The sequence below is a fragment of the Cervus elaphus genome, chromosome 28 (genome assembly GCF_910594005.1).
Source record: "Cervus elaphus chromosome 28, mCerEla1.1, whole genome shotgun sequence".
Lineage (NCBI taxonomy): Eukaryota > Metazoa > Chordata > Mammalia > Artiodactyla > Cervidae > Cervus > Cervus elaphus.
In genome coordinates, this window is record NC_057842.1 from 36172901 (window position 1) to 36191338 (window position 18438).

Sequence of the window (18438 nt, forward strand, 5' to 3'; positions counted from 1 at the left end):
TGAAAGTAGCAACAATAGCCCAGCAAAGAGAAACATGATCTTTAATTCAAGTGAAATACTATGCATGGACCCATACACAAATTGATTACTGTAATGAACAATTAACTAGATTATTGGTTCTGTGAGAGCAGAACTGTGTTCCATGCATTATTAACATGTTGCATAACACTCTAGCAGGTAATAGGCATTCAATAAATACTTGCTAAATGAAGTCCCGCCCATTCATGAAGAGATTAAACTAGTAAAATTCACTAACAAACCGATTAGTTCCAAATAGAGGATATAAAAGCTAAGTTTAAGGGTCAGATTCTCAGTATTTCAGCTATTCTGCAGAGTAGATTTAGTAGCTTTTCAATCCTTCCTAAAGTTAGTAACTCTTGAGATGTTTAGAAGGCCATTACTCTAACTGCTAAACTTAAAACACAATCATATACTTATTAACCATAAATAATAGTTACATCAAAAGTTCCACCAATCTTCGACAGACTCCAGAATCAATGACTGCTTGAATTTTATCATTGGATCCATCAGAAAGATAAGAAAGGGCCCAACACACATCTGCTAATACGTCTGGGTCACTGCTAAACAACAATCGTGACAGGACATTTAAGCAAGGTGAAACCTGGAAGGGAAGAAAGAACCAGTATTTTAAATTTTTCTCTATCCAAAACAGTTTCTTTAGGAAAATAATTTCTACTCAGTTTAAAATAAAAATTTTAAATACAAATTTAAGCTAGAAAAATATTAGAGAAATTAAGACATTTCACTGTTTTAAAATTATGATCATGAAAACTACATATAAACATGAAACTGATTATGATTCCTATTTATCTTATACTGAATAAGTTATTTGGCAAAGTTCGTAAAAATAATTATGTATTAGGTATCTCCTGTATCTGAATCATATACACACACCCCCACAATGATTTAAAAAACAGTGAAGTCCTACAGAGTTCTAGTTTTAAGAAAACAAAATAAACCATTTTTGCCCTACTGTCTTCTCAGAAACTAGGAAAAGAAGAAACAGAAATACAAATTCCATCTTTGAGGAGTTCAGTAGACATTTATAATCCTGACTACAGCTGGTGAGCTACAGAAACTGAACTTTGGGGTACAGTTCATAGAAGAGGCTGAAATGAAACCCTGGACTGTAAACTAGAGAGATTAAGTAAAAGTTACATACTGATTGAATTGAAAACTTCCAGCCCTCTTGCAATTCCCAGCTCCTAGATATCCAATGGTATTTATTACCTACTCAACCTAATCTACCAACCTTCCAACAGGTGAGTAAAAAATCTGTCCCTAGAGAAACAAAATGGTTTCAGAAAACATACTGAAACTTGGAGTTTCTCAAAGAAAACATGGTTTTGCTGCCCAATTAGTCTACAGTGAAGCTCATAAGATGATGAGCCTATATATCCATCTTTCAATCAGCTTTTTAGTGCCTGCCTCTTGAGTATTTCCAGAGTGTCAAGGATCACTAGCTGTATGAGAGACTCTATAGGGAAGAAATCAAAACAAACAGACCATAAACAAAATGAAGGAGACATCAGAAAAAAAGAAAAATTCAAAAACTATAAACCCACAGATAAGACAATTTGCTGAAATTATAAAAGAACAAAAATTTATATAAAGATGATCAAAGAAAAAAAATATTACTCTTGCAAACATAAAATATTGTGAAAATAAAATTTTAAAAATTTGCATGATAAAAGAATCTCTCTCATAGAAAATCACAAAAAATTTACTTAACAAAAGGCTAATGAAAGAAAAAGACTCCTAACTTAAAGAATTTTACACTTCAGAGGAAGAAAGATTTTTTTTAATATAAAAAAATCAACAAATAAACACATATTAAAAGGTAGTGACAAAAAAGAGTAAAATGTGGAGGCCAGTGGCTAGGGATAGTCATAGATTACATTAAATACAGGAGTTAAGGTAGAGATTGAACAGGTAATTTTTAAGGAAGGACTTAAAGATAAGAAATTAGTCAGGTAGATATTAAAACAGTATTGCAGGTCAGGGGCTTTCAAAGTGTGGTTCTATGGAACCCTGGGGGATTCTTGAAACCTTTAGGGGGTCTTTAATGCCAAAACTATTTTCATAGTTATTATGTGTTAGCTTATACTAACACAATCGGCCTTTATCATTTTGTTGACATCTGCACTAAAAGTATAAAAACAATGGTGGGTAGTAAAATTATCAGCACATTTACACAAACCAAGGCAGTGATACCAAAATGTACCACAGATCGTTGTAGTCTTCACATCCACGTACTTATAGTTAATAGTGGGGAGGGAGAATAATCCCGAAGCAGCAGCAAACATTACTAATTTTATTAAACCTCAACTCCTGAATACATGTCTTTTGAATACTGTAAGATAAAATGGAGAATACACATCAAGCACTTCTGCATATTATCAAAAAACTATGATGATATCTCCAGAAAAAATACGCATTTGAGTTACAAGCTGAATTAGCTGTTTTATTTTCCCCATAGTAACACCATTTTTACTTGAAAGACTGACTCTTAATCGTTATTCAGTCAAATATTTCGCAGACTTTTTTCTTTGGGAAAATAAAACAAGTGAGCCTTTTCATTATGCATCTTTTGATTTTGTGTATGTGCAAACATTGTCCAGTTAATTAAAAATAATTACTAAAAAGAGTACAGTCCCTTCAATCTCTAAAAATCTATTATAAGGAGACTTCAAAATTTTTGTAGACAGATTCCTTAATTTGTGTACTTTACAAATACCTTACTAAAGTTCGGAGGAGGATTCTTGCCTCTACATAAATTTGAGAGGGCCCATACGGCATTTCTGGTTGTTGTAAGTCTGTTTGAATTTGTTAGTAATCTGCCAAGAAAAAGAAAAAAGGAACTGTCATTTTATATTCATTTTTCCTATTCAGCTAGCTTCTACTATCAAAACACAAAAATTCTTAATATATCTTATAAGGATTCAAACTGATCTGGTAAAAGGAAAAGTGAGTTTTAAAGATTCATTATATTTCCAGAAAAAAAAAAAAATTCAAAATAAAGAGTGCCATGTGAAATTGACTTAGTTATTTCTAAATATTTTAAAAAGACTACATTATTAGATTACTTCTTTTTAACCATGAAAATAATACACAATACAAATTCATGAAGTAAGGAATAGAGTCAAATTGAATGAAGATCAGATATTAAGAAAAAATAGTTTTTTGTTTTGTTTTTAACAGACTGCCTGTCTTAGTATTTCCATCTGCAACCTGCTAGCAAACTGCAAGAACTACAGAGAACCTAGATTTAGGAAAAACAATATATTCACCACATTAACAGCATAAAGGAAAACAAAACAAAACATGTGATCATGTCAACTGATGCAGAAAAAGCATTTAACAGATCCCAACACCTCTTCACGATAAAAACACTCAATAACCTAGCAAAAGGAAACCATCTCAATATGATAAAGGATATTAACAAAAAACCCACAGCTAACATTATTCTCAATGGTGAATGAGTGATAAAAAACATAATGTCACCACTTTCATGCAACATTATGGTGGCTCACTGGGTAAAGAATCTGCCTGAAGATTCAACTCACACATGATGGTCAACTCCTTTTCACCAAAGGTATCAAGATCATTCAACGAGAAGAGAATAGTCTCTTCAAGCAACCATGCTGGAACAAGTGGATGTCCACATGTATCTCAAGTCACATTAAAAAAATTACCTCAAGATGGACCAAAAATGCAAATATAAGAGGTAAAACTCTTAGAAGAAAACATAGTGTTTCATGACCTTAAATTTGGCAATAGTTTTTTACCTATATGACACTGAAATAGATACTACTGGACTTCATCAAAATCAGAAATTATGTGAATCAAAGAAATTATCAAAAGAGTGAAAAGAAAACCCACAGAATGCAAAAGATATTCTAAAATCTATCTGATAAGAACCTATCCAGAATATATGAAGAATTTTTACAACTCAACAACAAAATGACAACTGAATTTAAAAATATGCAAAGGACTTAGATATTTCTCCAAAGAAGATACACAAATAGCCAACAAATGTATGAAAAGATATTCAATGTCATTAGGAAATGGAAATCAAAGCAAAATTAAATACCACCTCACACCCTTTAATCAGAATAACGGACAACAGAAGATGGTGGAGGAACAGGATGGGGAGACTACTTTCTCCCCCATAAATGCATCAAAAGATCCTTTGAATGTTGCGCAACTTCCACAAAACAACATCTGAATGCTGGCAGAGGACACTAGGCACCCAGAAAGGCAGCCCATTCTCTTTGAAAGGAGGTGGGACAAAACATAAAAGACAAAAAGATAGACAGAAGATTTAGGGATGGATATCCATCCTGGGGAGAGAGTTGTGAAGGAGAAGTTTCCACAGTAGGTCTGTGGGGAGTTTTGGAATCTCAGAGGGCAACATAACCGGGAGGAAAAAAAACAAAAAACAAAAAAACCACAGATCATGTGCCTAACCACCACTGCCAGTGGAGAAGTAGCCCAGGTGCTTGCTGAGACCAGGCTGCATCATCGGACCGGGCCTGACTGCCCCGAGGGCAATCTGAAGGAACTAACATGAGATAGCAACCAAAACTGTGATTCTCCACAGAGACAAAAAAAAAAAAACTTTCCAGGGTCTCTAAGGTTTAGCCTGGCATGCTCACAGAACAAAGGATTGAGTGTATACCAAAGGAGAGCCAGACAGCTGCAAATAGGCCCCTCCGTCCACCCCACCCAGCCTGGAGGCAGAGAGGCAGCCGGAAGGCAAGAGGTGGCCCCAGAAACCAACATTTCAGCATCTTCCACCAAAAAATTCACAAAAATCATAGCAGAAATATATGAAAAAGAAACAAAGGAGATATAGCAAAAATCAACAAAACTAAAAGCTGGTTCTTGCAGTAGATAAATAAAATAGACAAACCATTAGCCAGACTCATCAAGAAAAAAAGGGAGAAGAATCAAATCAATAAAATTAGAAATGAAAATGAAGAAATCACAACAGACAACACAGAGATACAAAGGATCATAAGAGACTACTATCAGCAGCTATATGCCAATAAAATGGGCAACTTGGAAGAAATGGGCGAATTCTTAGAAAAATATAACCTTCCAAAACTGAACCAGGGAGAAACAGAAAATCTTCACAGACCCATTACAAGCATGGAAATCGAAACTGTAATCAAATATCTGCCAACAAACAAAAGTCCAGGACCAGATGGCTTCACAGCTGAATTCAATCAAAAATTTAGGGAAGCGCTAACACCTATCCTACTCAAACTCTTCCAGAAAACTGCAAAGGTAAACTCCCAAACTCATTCTATGAGGCCACCATCACCCTAATACCAAAACCAGACAAAGATGCCACAAAAAAGAGAAAACTACAGGCCAATATCACTGATGAACAGAGATGCAAAATTCAAGAAAATTCTAGCAAGCAGAATCCAACAACATATTAAAAAGATCACACATAATGACCAAGTGGGCTTTATCCTAGGGATGCAAGGATTCTTCAATATTTGCAAATCAATGTGATACACCTCATTAACAAACTGAAAGAAAAGCCATATGATTATCTCAATAGATGCAGAGAAAGCCTTCGACAAAATTCAACAACCCATTTACGATAAAAACTCTCCAGAAAGCAGGCATAGAAGGAACATACCTCAACATAACAAAAGCCATATAGGATAAACCCACAGCAAACATTATCCTCAATGGCAAATCACTGAAAGCATTTCCCCTAAAGTAAGCAATAAGACAAGGGTGCCCACTCTCACCACTACTTTTCAACATAGCTTTGGAAGTTTTGGCCACAGCAATCAGAGAAGAAAAAGAAAAAAAGGAATCCAGATTGGAAAAGAAGTAAAACTCTTACTGTTTGCATATGACATGATCCTCTACATAGAAAACCCTAAAGAAACAACAAGAAAATTACTAGAGGTAATCAATGAATATAGTAAAGTTGCAGGATATAAAATTAATACACAGAAATCCCTTGCATTCCTATACACTAACAATGAGAAAACAAGGAGAAATTAAGGAAACAATCCCATTCACCACTGCCAACGAAAAGAATAAAGTACTTAGGAAAACCTCGAATAGCCAAAGCAATCTTGAGAAAGAAGAATGGAACTAGAAGAATCAACCTGCCTGACTTCAGACTATACTACAAAGCTACAGTCATCAAGACAGTTTGGTATTGGCACAAAGACAGAAATATAGATCAATGGAACATGACAGAAAGCCCAGAGGTAAATCCACAAACCTATGGACACCTTATCTTTAACAAAGGAAGCAAAAATATACAATGGAGAAAGACAATCTCTTTAACAAGTGGTGCTCGGAAAACTGGTCAACCACTTGTAAAAGAATGAAACTAGAACACTTTCTAACACCATACACAAAAATAAACTCAAAATGGATTAAAGATCTAAATGTAAGATCAGAAACTATAAAACTCCTAAAGGAAAACATAGGCAAAACACTCTCTGACATAAATCATGACAAGATCCTCTATGACCCACCTCCCAGAGTAATGGAAATAAAAGAAAAAATAAACAGATGGGACCAAATTAAACTTAAAAATTTTTGCACAACAAAGGGAACTATAAGGTAAAAAGACAGCTTTCAGAATGGGAGAAAATAATAGCAAATGAAGCAACTGACAAAGAATTAATCTCAAAAATATACAAGCTGCTCAAGCAGCTCAATACCAGAAAAATAAATGATCCAATCAAAAAATGGGCCAAAAAACTAAACAGACATTTCTCCAAAGAAGACATACAGATGGCTAACAAACACATGAAAAGATGCTCAACATCACTCATTATCAGAGAAATGCAAATCAAAACCACAATGAGGTCCCATCTGATGCAGGTCAGAACGGCTGCTATCAAAAAGTCTACAAACAGTAAATGCTGGAGAGGGTGTGGAGAAAAGGGAACCCTCTTACACTGTTGGTGAGAATGCAAACTAGTACAGCCACTATGGAGAATAGTGTGGAGATTCCTTAAAAAAACTGGAAATAGAACTGCCACACAACCCAGCAATTCCACTGCTGGGCGCAGACACCGAGGAAACCAGAACTGAAAGAGACACGTGTACCCCAATGTTCATTGCAGTGCTCTTTACAAAAGCTAGGACATGGAAGTAACCTAGATATCCATCTGCAGATGAATGGATAAGAAAGTTGTGGTGCATATACACAATGGATTACTCAGCTATTAAAAAGAACACATTTGAGTCAGTTCTAATGAGGTGGATGAAACCGGAGCCTATTAAACACAGTGAAGTAAGTCAGAAAGAAAAACACCAATACAGTATATTATTGCATATATATGGAATTTAGAAAGATGGCAACAATGACCCTATATGCGAGACAGCAAAAGAGACACAGATATAAAGAACAGACTTTTGGACTGTGTGGGAGAAGGCGAGGGTGGGATGATTTGAGAGAATAACATTGAAACATGTATATTACCATATGTGAAATAGATGACCCGTCCAAGTTTGATGCCTGAAACAGGGTGCACCTCAAAGCTGGTGCACTGAGACAACCCAGAGGGATGGAACAGGGAAGGAGGTGGGAGAGGGGTTCGGGTTGGGGGGACACATGTACACCCATGGCTGATTCATGTCAATGTATGGCAAAAATCACCACAATACTGTAAAGTAATTAGCCTCCATTAAAATAAATAAATCAATTAAAAACAACAACAACAACAGACAACTGTTGGTGAGAAACTGGAACTCTAACATGTTGTTGGTAGAAATAGAATGGTGCAGCTACTATGGAAAAAGTCTGTGGTAAAAGGTAAAGATAGCATTAGCACATTACCCAGCAATTCCACTGGTAGGTATATACCTAAAAAGAATTGAAAACACTGGTTTCAAACAAAAACCTGTACACAAATGTTCACAGGAGTACTACATATATACAGTAGCCAAAAGGTGGAAATAACCCAAATGATCATCAAGTGATGAATGTACCACAAACTGTGGTAAATCCATATAATGGAATATTATTTAACTATAAGAAGAATGAAGTATTGATACATTCTATGATATGAATGAACCCTGAAAACCATATGCTAAGTGAAAGAAGCAGACACAAAAGGTCACACAGTATATGATTTCATTTATGTAAAATATCCAGAATAGGCAAATCCACAGAGACAGAAAACAGATTAGTGGTATCCAAGTACTTGGAAAAAGGGGTATTGGGGTTTCTGTTTGGGATGACAGAAAGTTCTAGAACTAGATAGTTGTTATGGTTGAGAAACACTGTGAACATACCGAGTGATAGTAAACTGTACACTTTTAAATGGTAAATTTTTTATAGTGTATATTCTGTCACACAAAAAATATGCTCTAAAAGTTTTGCTATAAAGAGTATTTGAAACCTCCTAAAACCATAACTCATTTAGAAATAAGTTAGTTACACTGACTTACATCAGGAATTGACAAACTTTTCAGTAAATACTTTTGGCTTCACAGGTCTTTCTCTGTTGCAGCTACTGAACTCTGCTGATACAGCATGAAAGCAACCACAGACAGTAAGTCAGCAAATTGATGTGACTGTATCCCAGTAAAATTTAATTTTCAAAAACAGGGGACAGGCCAAATTTGGCATGAAGACTGTACTTGGCCAAGCTGTGATGTATATTATCCTCCTTGTATTAATGGGGGTATTATGAGAAATTACAAATATTTTCTTGTCCAAATTTGCTGTATTATAAATTAAAGTTGCATTAAATTAAAACAACAAAGCTATATCAGTATATTGGGATCTTCCCTTGTAGCTCAGTCAGTAAAGAATCTGCCTGAAAGGCAAGAGACCCGGGTTTGATTCTTGGGTTGGGAAGATCCACTGGAGAAGGAAATGGCAACCTACTCCAGTATTCTTGCCTGGAGAATCCCATGGACAGAGGAGCCTGGCAGGCTACAGTCCATGGGGTCGCAAGAGTCAGACATGACCTGGTGACTAAATCACCACATCAGTATATAAAGTCCGCAATAGTAAAAGGTTCACAGTTACTGAGAACCAAAAGGAAGAACTGATAAAACTGTATTATATTAATAGAAATTTTATACATACTTAACACATTAGCGAAATGTTAATTTAACTTCAATGTGAACTACAGATTATCCATAATCTTCTTAAAGTTAATACCATTTTTCCTTTAGACCAACTACGGTGAGAACATCTTGACATACCTTCCTTCTTATCACCTTCCTCAATTTTTTAAGGAAACTTTGAAACTTTCTAAACCTACTCTTTTTCTGAAATTTATTATGTTTATAACCATGATTAGATAGCTGGGTATTGTTTGTTTTTCATTAGACCTTTGTTTTTTAGTTTGGTTTCTTTAGTCACAATTAAAAGCTTCTTAGAACATTTAGAGTAATTAGAACTAAGAAATGCTTACTTACTATTTCATAAACCATTACCGACTTTAAATATTAACAAATAATAAATGACCCAAAGACAGAGAGCAAAGAATATGACCTAGAGACAAAGTAAGAAGAGAAACCAAGTGCTCACAGTTAATCTACAAACCATAAAATCAGGCCAGAAAAACCCCAAGTTGGAAATTTAAGAGATACTTTTTTTAGTATATGATACTTTTTTTAGTTCATACATACTTTAGTAGTATGAACATTAAAATAATTTTGATATTGAACCCTAAATCAGTATTTTCCTTTATAATTGGACTAACTGCTCAGATATTATTTTGAATAAGCCCAAAGTAAATGAAATCACAAGTGGTTCAATGGCCTGAACATAGTTAAGTACTCAGTGTGAGTTGAGTGAAATGATGCTGAGAAATCCATTTTATCCATGGAAAGTTACACATTCTAAAACAATAAAATATATTTTGCAAAACTGTATCTAAAAACATATTCTTTCTGTTTGTATCTAAAAACAAAATAAAATTGTATCTAAAAGCATATTCTAATTTCTAAGCTTGGAAAGGATGGCAAATGGCACAGAAATGGTTAAGAATAAAATGTTCCCTCTCAAAATATCTCAATTACTTTTTCCTTCTTCACTATTTGCCAATGGTATTCAGCCTATATTAAAATTCTCTCAGTAAATGATAACCAACTTGGATAAATAAACATCTTTCAAATAATTTTATGTTATTTCTGTAAGGAACCCTATATTATAGGGTAGCTTCTTTTCTTAAAAAAAAGTGTAAATAAAGTATTAGAAAAAGAAACCACCAGCTAAGTCATTTTAAGTAAAATTCTAATTCTGGAAAAAAATCTCTCTGTTCTCTGAACATTTCAAAATCAAATATGAAAATCTGACAAGTTCAACACATCATCTGTTCATCAACTCAATACTATCTGCTTTAGTAACTTTAAAATTTTTAGTGTATTAAAAACTACTACTTATCCTTGTTCTCTAGAATAATTGTTTTAGCACAGTAAGCATCAAGTAAGCAATGAATGCTGTGAAGTGTGGCTTAAGGGAAAATAAAAGACAAATATATGACACAACCGGAAATTTTCTTTGTTAGTTTTATGCAATTCCAAGCTATTTCAGGCTTGGCCAAACATAAGAAAAATTTAAAAGTATCACTGAAGAAGTAAATGTGTATGTAGAAATATAGTGTAGAAAATAGTTTGCTTTTCCAAAAGTTAACAGTATTTAATTGTGATAAACTTAAAAGTACTTACTCTAAAAGAGGTGGAAGTATTTCACAATTCAAAACAAAATCTCTGCATTCTGCATTGTCACCAGCAATATTACCAAGTGCCCAAACAGCCTTTAAAAAATAATAAAAAATATTATTTTATGACAATATTTTAAATAAGATTCTCTCTTAAGAATGAAATTTTATTGTAAAAGGAAAAAGTTGGTTAGTTTTCAAGATGTTAAAAAAAACATGCTAGTAGACAAGAAAGGAAAACTTCAAAAGTTATCTTTAATAGTATTTTTAGTCAAATTAAAACACAGGGCATTTAAACTTTTTTTCTTATAGGCTAGTGAAATGTTTATTCTCTTTAAGAAGGAGATAGTTTGTCTACTTTGAAGCTACATGGAGAGACAAAATATAGTTGACCTTTGAACAATTTGGCAGTGAGGGGGACCAACCCCTGCACAGTCGAAAACCCATGAATAACTTTAAAGCTGGCCCTCCTTACACAGGATCACTTGCAGACTCAAGCAACTTCGGATTGTTTAGTACTGCAGTATGTATTTATTGCAAAAAAAAAAACTGTGTGTAAGTGAACCATGCATTCAAACCTGTTTTGTTCAAGGGTCTACTGTATTATCTATTTAGGGAATTTTCCAATTACCCATGCTAGAGGTTTGCTCCTATGCCAAAGAATCCACTCACTGGGAAGGAACTGACTTGTAAAAGAAAAAAGGAAGGAGAGATAAACCATAGAAAACTAAGGTAAAGCCAATGTGAGAACTGTCTTGAATCGATGCTTAAAAATAAGCTTAGAGATAGTCCAGGTTAAATAAATGACAGTAAAAGATCAAATTATTCATGTATTAAATTTCAATTAGATAAGAAATGACACAAATGCAAATGATTATATTTTCATTTCAAGTTTCTCATATATGTACAAAAGTAGAAAGAAATTAATTTTTCAACTGGGAAAATTATATTTTAACATTTAAAATTTACACTAATATTTTTAACATCTACTCTAGATCTAAGTTTATTTTTACATTTTTAAGAAAACGTTTTTAAAGTGATGACATTTTGCACCCTGTGAAGTATTTTGTTTGTGGGATATCAATTTTTATCATATTTTGGAAGTCAATTTTGAAATAGTAATAGCACTTTAAAAGCTTTTCTTTGAGTATAATCATTTTTCCCTAATGAAAGAATCAAGGCCTATATTAATGTCAAGACATATTACTATCAAGATTGATATATAATGATGCTCACCACAATATTATTAACACCATTAAGCTAGAAATAACTCAACTGTACAACTACTGAGGAATAGATAAATTATGGTAGCTACCTGAATGGGTAATGAGTAATCAGTAAAGTTTTCTTCAAGAATAATTAATACCATAAGAAAAGGCTCTCCATACTATTGTTAAGTGGGAAAAAAATATAGCACAAAAATAAAAATATAAACAAACAAATGGAATGGTAGTGAGATCTATGGATCAATTTGCATGAAAATGAATCAAAACAAAAATAACAGAACATTTGACTTTCTCTAGATGATAAAAATTATATGTGATTAAATTTTTCCTGTTACAATAAATATGATAATTTATATACAAAGTCTAGTCTAAAATGGTTTATTAAAAATAACATGACATATTAAAAAGAAACAATAAAATAATCTACATACATGTAAAGAACAAGGAGTCAGACTGGTCCAGGTTTAAAACCTGGCTCAGTCCTTCACTGTGACTTTGGGTAAATTATTATCTTTTCTGGGTCTCAGTATGCTCTTTTATAAATGGGAATAGTAATTCTCAGTAGCTGAAATCTATGTACAAAGGACCCAGGATTATACCTAAAACAGTTTATTCTTCCTTCCTTCTAATTTGACACTAAACAGCAATTATTATATTCTAACAAACGTAATGCACAGGCAACTTGGTAAAAATTAATTTCAAATCATAATCACAAATGACACTTTCAAGAGAAAACTAAAATCTAGTAGATACGACAGTTCAAATTAGAAACTTACCTGTTCTTGAACATCTTCATGCTCTGAATTAAGAAGTTTGATAAAAATTGGAACAGCCCCAGTTTCAATCACTACTTTGGTATGCAGAAAAGTTCCAGATGCTATATTAGTTAATGCCCATGCAGCTTCAAACTAAGGAAAAATAAAAGCAAAATAAATGAAAGCCCCAAAGAAATGCCAAAAAGAGGAAGAAAGGAAGAAGAGAGGGAGTCAAGACTTAGCTGAACAAGTCTGAGAGAAAGATTCACTTACGATTAATAAGATTCAATGTGAAATCAGATTTGATAGGTAAAAATACTTAATTTTTTTAAAAAAAGGACTCTTCAATCTGGAAAAATAAGAACTGAGAAGAATGTAATAAAAATTTATAAAATCATGAACAATAAATGAACACATCTGAATTTATATTTCATAAGACCCCTGATGTTGACTATTAGGGAGCCAGGTATTCTAAATCAAGCCGTTTAAAACAAAATGATACACATCACTTAATAAATAGAATATTTATGGAACTTAGAATCATAAAAGGTACTTTTGTTTCCTTAAGGATCATCTATTCCTAACCTCCTCACTTAAGAAATAAGAAAAATTAGGAAGCCATACATTTAGGTGGTTAGTTCAAGGTCAAAGTTCATTATTAACAGAGCTACAAGAACTTGTGGTATTCTTTCAAGTAGCAGAGCCTCTGGGAAGTTACTCATATCAATCAGAATTCAGATATACTTATCCGTGATGGATTTATAATGATGCAACTGAGAAAAATTTAAGTCATGGTTCTCTAACAAACTAGCAAATTAGACCTGCAAATTAAGGAGTGACAATAGCTTTAAAAATATTTGGCCTAGACAACTTCTCACATTAAGGTAGGTATTATTATGATTAATAAAAGTGTAATAAAAAGCGTTAGTGAAAGGCATGAAAAGTACAGCTAAAACAAGAGAAAATGGTTATAATTTTAAAAAGAAAAAAAAAAAAGAGGCAGAGCTCCTATTCAACTCCAATAGATCTTTAGTATGTGGCAACAATGCCAATTCTTCTGATTTGTAAAAAGAAGCCCCAAATCTAGACTTCCATTTGAAATTCTTCAACTTTCGAAAGCCTGATATCTAAATTCATATATTTTAAAACATGTGCAGGCCAAACATGTAGGTCCCCAGTTTGAGGCCTCTCAATTACAGTAAGTCCCCTACATATGAAGCTTCAAGACGCCAATTTTCAAAGATGTGAATGTGTGTTCCACCAACATCAGGCAAGAGTGAGTCTGCAGCTTAACCCCCATCTCCTCTTGCTGACGATCCTCCAGCTCTACCATCTCCCACTTCCTCTCCCTCCTCGTCAGTACTCTTCTCGCCTGGCATGCCAGCTGCTGTACCTCACTACTGTACTTTTCAAGGTAGCATACTATGCTATTAAAAATGTTTTCTTTATTTTTCGGTTGTTTTTTATGTATTATTTGTGTGGAAAGTATTATAAACCTTTTACAGGACAGTACTATATAGCCAATTGAGTTAGTTGGGTACCTGGGCTAACTTTAGTGGACTGACAGACGCACTCTCAGAACAGAACTTAGTACAGTTAGATCTATGGTTTGAACAACATATTTCATATTAACTTGGATAATATGGCACACCATATAGCTGCCCCAAGAACACACTGTTGAATTTCACTAGGTTTCAAGTACAACGATTAATTGGAGAACAAAATGGCAACTCACTCCAGTATTGTTGCCTGCAGAATTCCATGAACAGAGGAGCCTGGAGGGCTACAGTCCACAGGATTACAAAGAGACATGACTGAGTGACTAACTAACACACACACACACACACACACACACACACACGACTGACAAACACTCAAATCCCCAGTGTTTTGAATACTATGTGCTTTCTACACATGCTATTTTCACAACCTGAAATTACTTTTCCTTTTATTCAGCCTGTTAAACTCTCCTTCTCCCTTAAGACTAGCTGAGTAACACTGTAAACATAAGCTGCTATGTTCTCTCTGCTCTCAAAGAACTTTGTATAATTTTCTGTTAGCACTAAGTGTACTATAGTATCACAGATCTGTTTAGGTGTTTGTCTTCCCCAACAGAGTGAAGAATTTCTGCAAAGAGAGAAATATCTTACTATTCTGTAACTACAATGCCTTATACAATGTATTGTTTAAACTAACATTCAATTACATCCATTCATTTCTTCTTTCAATCACTTAGAATTAGAGTGTCAAATAATAAATTAGCTATCAGGAGGCTTATGTTTTAGTTTGGACTCAGAGCTGACAAATAAAGCGAAAGACCAGATCATGATTTGCAGCCCTTACAGCACTATTACCTAAAGACTCTAGGTGACAGATAGATTTTAGGTGATTAATAGTCCTTACAGCACTATCACTTAATTGACAATAAGACTATCCTTATTGTAAACATTCTCAACATTTTTTATAAAGCTCATGATGGGTAATATTCAGAAGTGCAGCAAATTTTGTTGCTTATACCTAGAAAGAGGATCTTTCCCAAATTACTCAAATTAAGTAGAACACTATTCTAAGATGTAATTTCAAATTATTCAAATACCAGGAACAGTTCTCCAATACCAATAAGAGCACTGAGAAAGCAGGTGTAGGTCTGTACAATTCCTGATATAATTCCATCCTGTACACTTACTTAAGAATATATATACAGCAATGAAAGTCAGGAAGAACAATCTTAAACAGTAAAATATTTGCAAACTTCAATACTTTTAGTAGCCAATTATTTGGAAGACATCTTAAAATTTTCACTATAACTGAGAAGCAACACTCTTTAAGACACACTTAACTTTGGTCACATTTTAAGTAGATTATACTGATCTGTTCTTTCTTCAAAAAAAAAAAAAGAGGAACTGATCAATCAGATAAAAAATGTTTTAAGAGGTACAAGAGTTTATATTAAAAAGTTACAACTTTAGTTAGGAGCCAAAATAAATTTTACCATTAAGTTAGTTAATATTTTGATTTATGATTTTCTAAAGCAAAAGTTATTAAAGGTTGACAACTATAAAATTTTTCTTAAAATTACAAATGATTTTAAATATATTTTTCAAAAAAAATTGTTTAATGATCATAATTTCTAGAGAAAATAACAGTTCCTAGGAAAAATGAGCACTGTAAACTTGACCAGGGCAAGACAGGTAGCACCACCTTTAATCGCCACCTATTGACATTTCCTGAATGCTTACAATATATTCAGCACTGTAGAAGTTGCTTTCACTAGAAATTAATCCTATGTCGTTTCTGGAAAGAGATAATTAAGAACGTAAACTACAGAACTCACTTGTAATGTACAATTTTCATTTCTTTCAAGAAATTTCACAAATCTCTGCACCACTCCTGGTTTCTGTATAACTTGATCAATTGGTGGATTAGGTTCTAAAAATTAAAAAAAGAATGAAGCTATTATGCAGACACAAAAGCACAATGATCTGGACCCTGTGTCAGTTAACAGGACACACAAAATAACTCTTTCCTAGATTTCACTGCCCAGATTTTAAACCCTTAGCTGGATGTAACTGAAGAAAACAAATGGTCTCATAACTGCAATGTTTACTGCAAAAAAAAAAAAAAAAAGCAAATTCTTTTTCATTAGCATAACAGTAAGAAAATTTTAAAATACTTCCTATACAAATATTTAAAATTATAAAGTCTATTTAGGAGGTCACCTTTACAGTGTGGAAGTATTTCAGTCCAATACTCAAAACACCAATCAAAGGATAATAATCCTTCTAAGGATAACAGTCCTTCTAATTCTTCATAACCATACTCCAATTTCCAGGGATGTCCCTTTCACTATCAACCATGAATTGCCTAACATCTTTCAGCAAGGCAAGTCCTATCTTCTCAAGATGTTATTTACAAAAATGCTACTGAACTATCTAGAATTCTTGATAAATTCTCATGATAGGCTGAGGAATTAAGAGAATAATAAAATCTCTAAGAAGTTTAAATGCAAATTTTAAATAAACGCAATTAAAATAAATGCAAACTTAAAATAAAGATATTTCTGGGACTCCCTGGCAGTCCAGTGCACTTGCAATGCAGGGGGCTCAAGTTCAATGGTTGGGAACTAAGATCCCACAAGTCAAGCAATATGGCCAAAAGAAAAAAAAAAAAGCAACAGACTTTCTTCCTTTTCTTTTTTCTACAGATTTGCTAGCCTAACTTTCTCAAAACCTGGGCGATTTCTGAAAAGTTAGTAAAATACTACAAAGTTTTGTTTCAGTGTTCTACACGGAAAGTCTGGATTCTTCAAAATGTAAATCACAGACTACAGCCTAAACTGCTCTTACAGTTACAAAACATCAGCAAGATAACACATACTATTATTAATGCTTTTACTCCCACCCAATATAAAATACAAATTACATTTTTTAAAATTTGAAAAAAAGAAATATCTGATTGATTAAATTATTTTACATTTATGCTCTGCTGTCATGCTGCCATTTTTAAAAAGTCTGAAAAATATTTCTGTAAGATTTTAGAAATATGTATCTCTAACTTTCTTAGCAATGGGACTGATTTGGAACTATTTTGCTTCTTTAAATTCTTTTATATTTGCAGATATTCTACAATCAACATGTGTTACTTTGACAGTATAATGGTTTTAAAAAAGAGATTATTATAGAAAAAATTAAGATGTACTGGCAAAGAAAGTGTCTTAAAATAAAAAAAAAAACTAACAAAATTGCACTACAAATTCCTGTAACATCAGGAAATAAGTAACATCAAATAAACACAATGAAAATAATTCTTGCCTTTAGAAAGCAGCTTTCTAAATTTTTGTGTAGCTGTTAGTTGTTGATCAGCATTATTAGAAAAAATCATCTGAACCATATCTGAAGTAATAACTTCTTCCTAAAACACAGAAAATGTAATTATTATCTAAATATTTTACATTAATAATTTTGCAGTATCATCTCTGAAATACTGAAGAAATATAATTTGAAATACATTTGTAATATCTACCTCTGGAATGGGTACAGTGGAACTGATGTCTGGATCCTGGATAGGATTTTCTAACATAGATTCATCATTTCTGGGCAGAGAGACATTTCTACGTTTGAATAACTATAATAAAGAGAAATAATATATTAAGCTTTCCATAAAACACTAAATTCCCATAGAATTATTTTTTCCTTTAAGTGAACAAAACAAAACAATCATTTTATCAGTTAAAATTTGAATATTTTAGTATTTTGTAATCACCATACCATAAACACCTAAATTATTCAAGAGAAGTTAAACATTTGGGGCTAGATTAGCTCTTGTCCTATAGACTGCTTTGGGACATTCTTAATCTCAGGTCTTTTAACCAATTTCCAGTACCATAAACAGAACACACATTTATATTTTGCAGCACCTGGAAAAGCACATATGCCTACACTGATTATGAGGTATTTAAGAAGAAAAGCAGATCTGTTATATGAGTGAGATAACATGATATATTAACAGAGCCGGTATATCAGACTAACAAGGAACAAAAACAACTCTCAGGAAAGATGACCCTATGCTTATTAACTGAGTGAACATAAAGAAAAAAAAAAGAGAGGAAGAAAGAGACATGGTCAAGTCACTGAGCAAGATTTACAGGTATATTTCATAAATCAAAACTGATAAAAAAAATCTGGTATAATCTTTTTGATAGCTTAATAAAATTCTGCTCTTCCTCAGTCTCTCCCCAGTTCTTTTCCTACTCACTTATTCAAC

General features: G+C 33.1%; 1 protein-coding gene across 1 annotated transcript in view; it reads right to left on the reverse strand.

Annotated features, from left to right (window-relative positions):
- Positions 1-18438, reverse strand: part of KPNA5 (karyopherin subunit alpha 5) — a 41268-nt gene that overhangs the window by 17350 nt on the left and 5480 nt on the right. Inside the window, exons 3-9 of the mRNA XM_043890298.1 lie at positions 17698-17799; positions 17487-17586; positions 16010-16104; positions 12697-12828; positions 10702-10790; positions 2759-2858; positions 459-622 (exon numbers count right to left, since the gene is read on the reverse strand). Of these exons, the coding sequence (XP_043746233.1) occupies positions 459-622; positions 2759-2858; positions 10702-10790; positions 12697-12828; positions 16010-16104; positions 17487-17586; positions 17698-17799 (782 nt within the window). The remainder of the gene's footprint in view (positions 1-458; positions 623-2758; positions 2859-10701; positions 10791-12696; positions 12829-16009; positions 16105-17486; positions 17587-17697; positions 17800-18438) is intronic.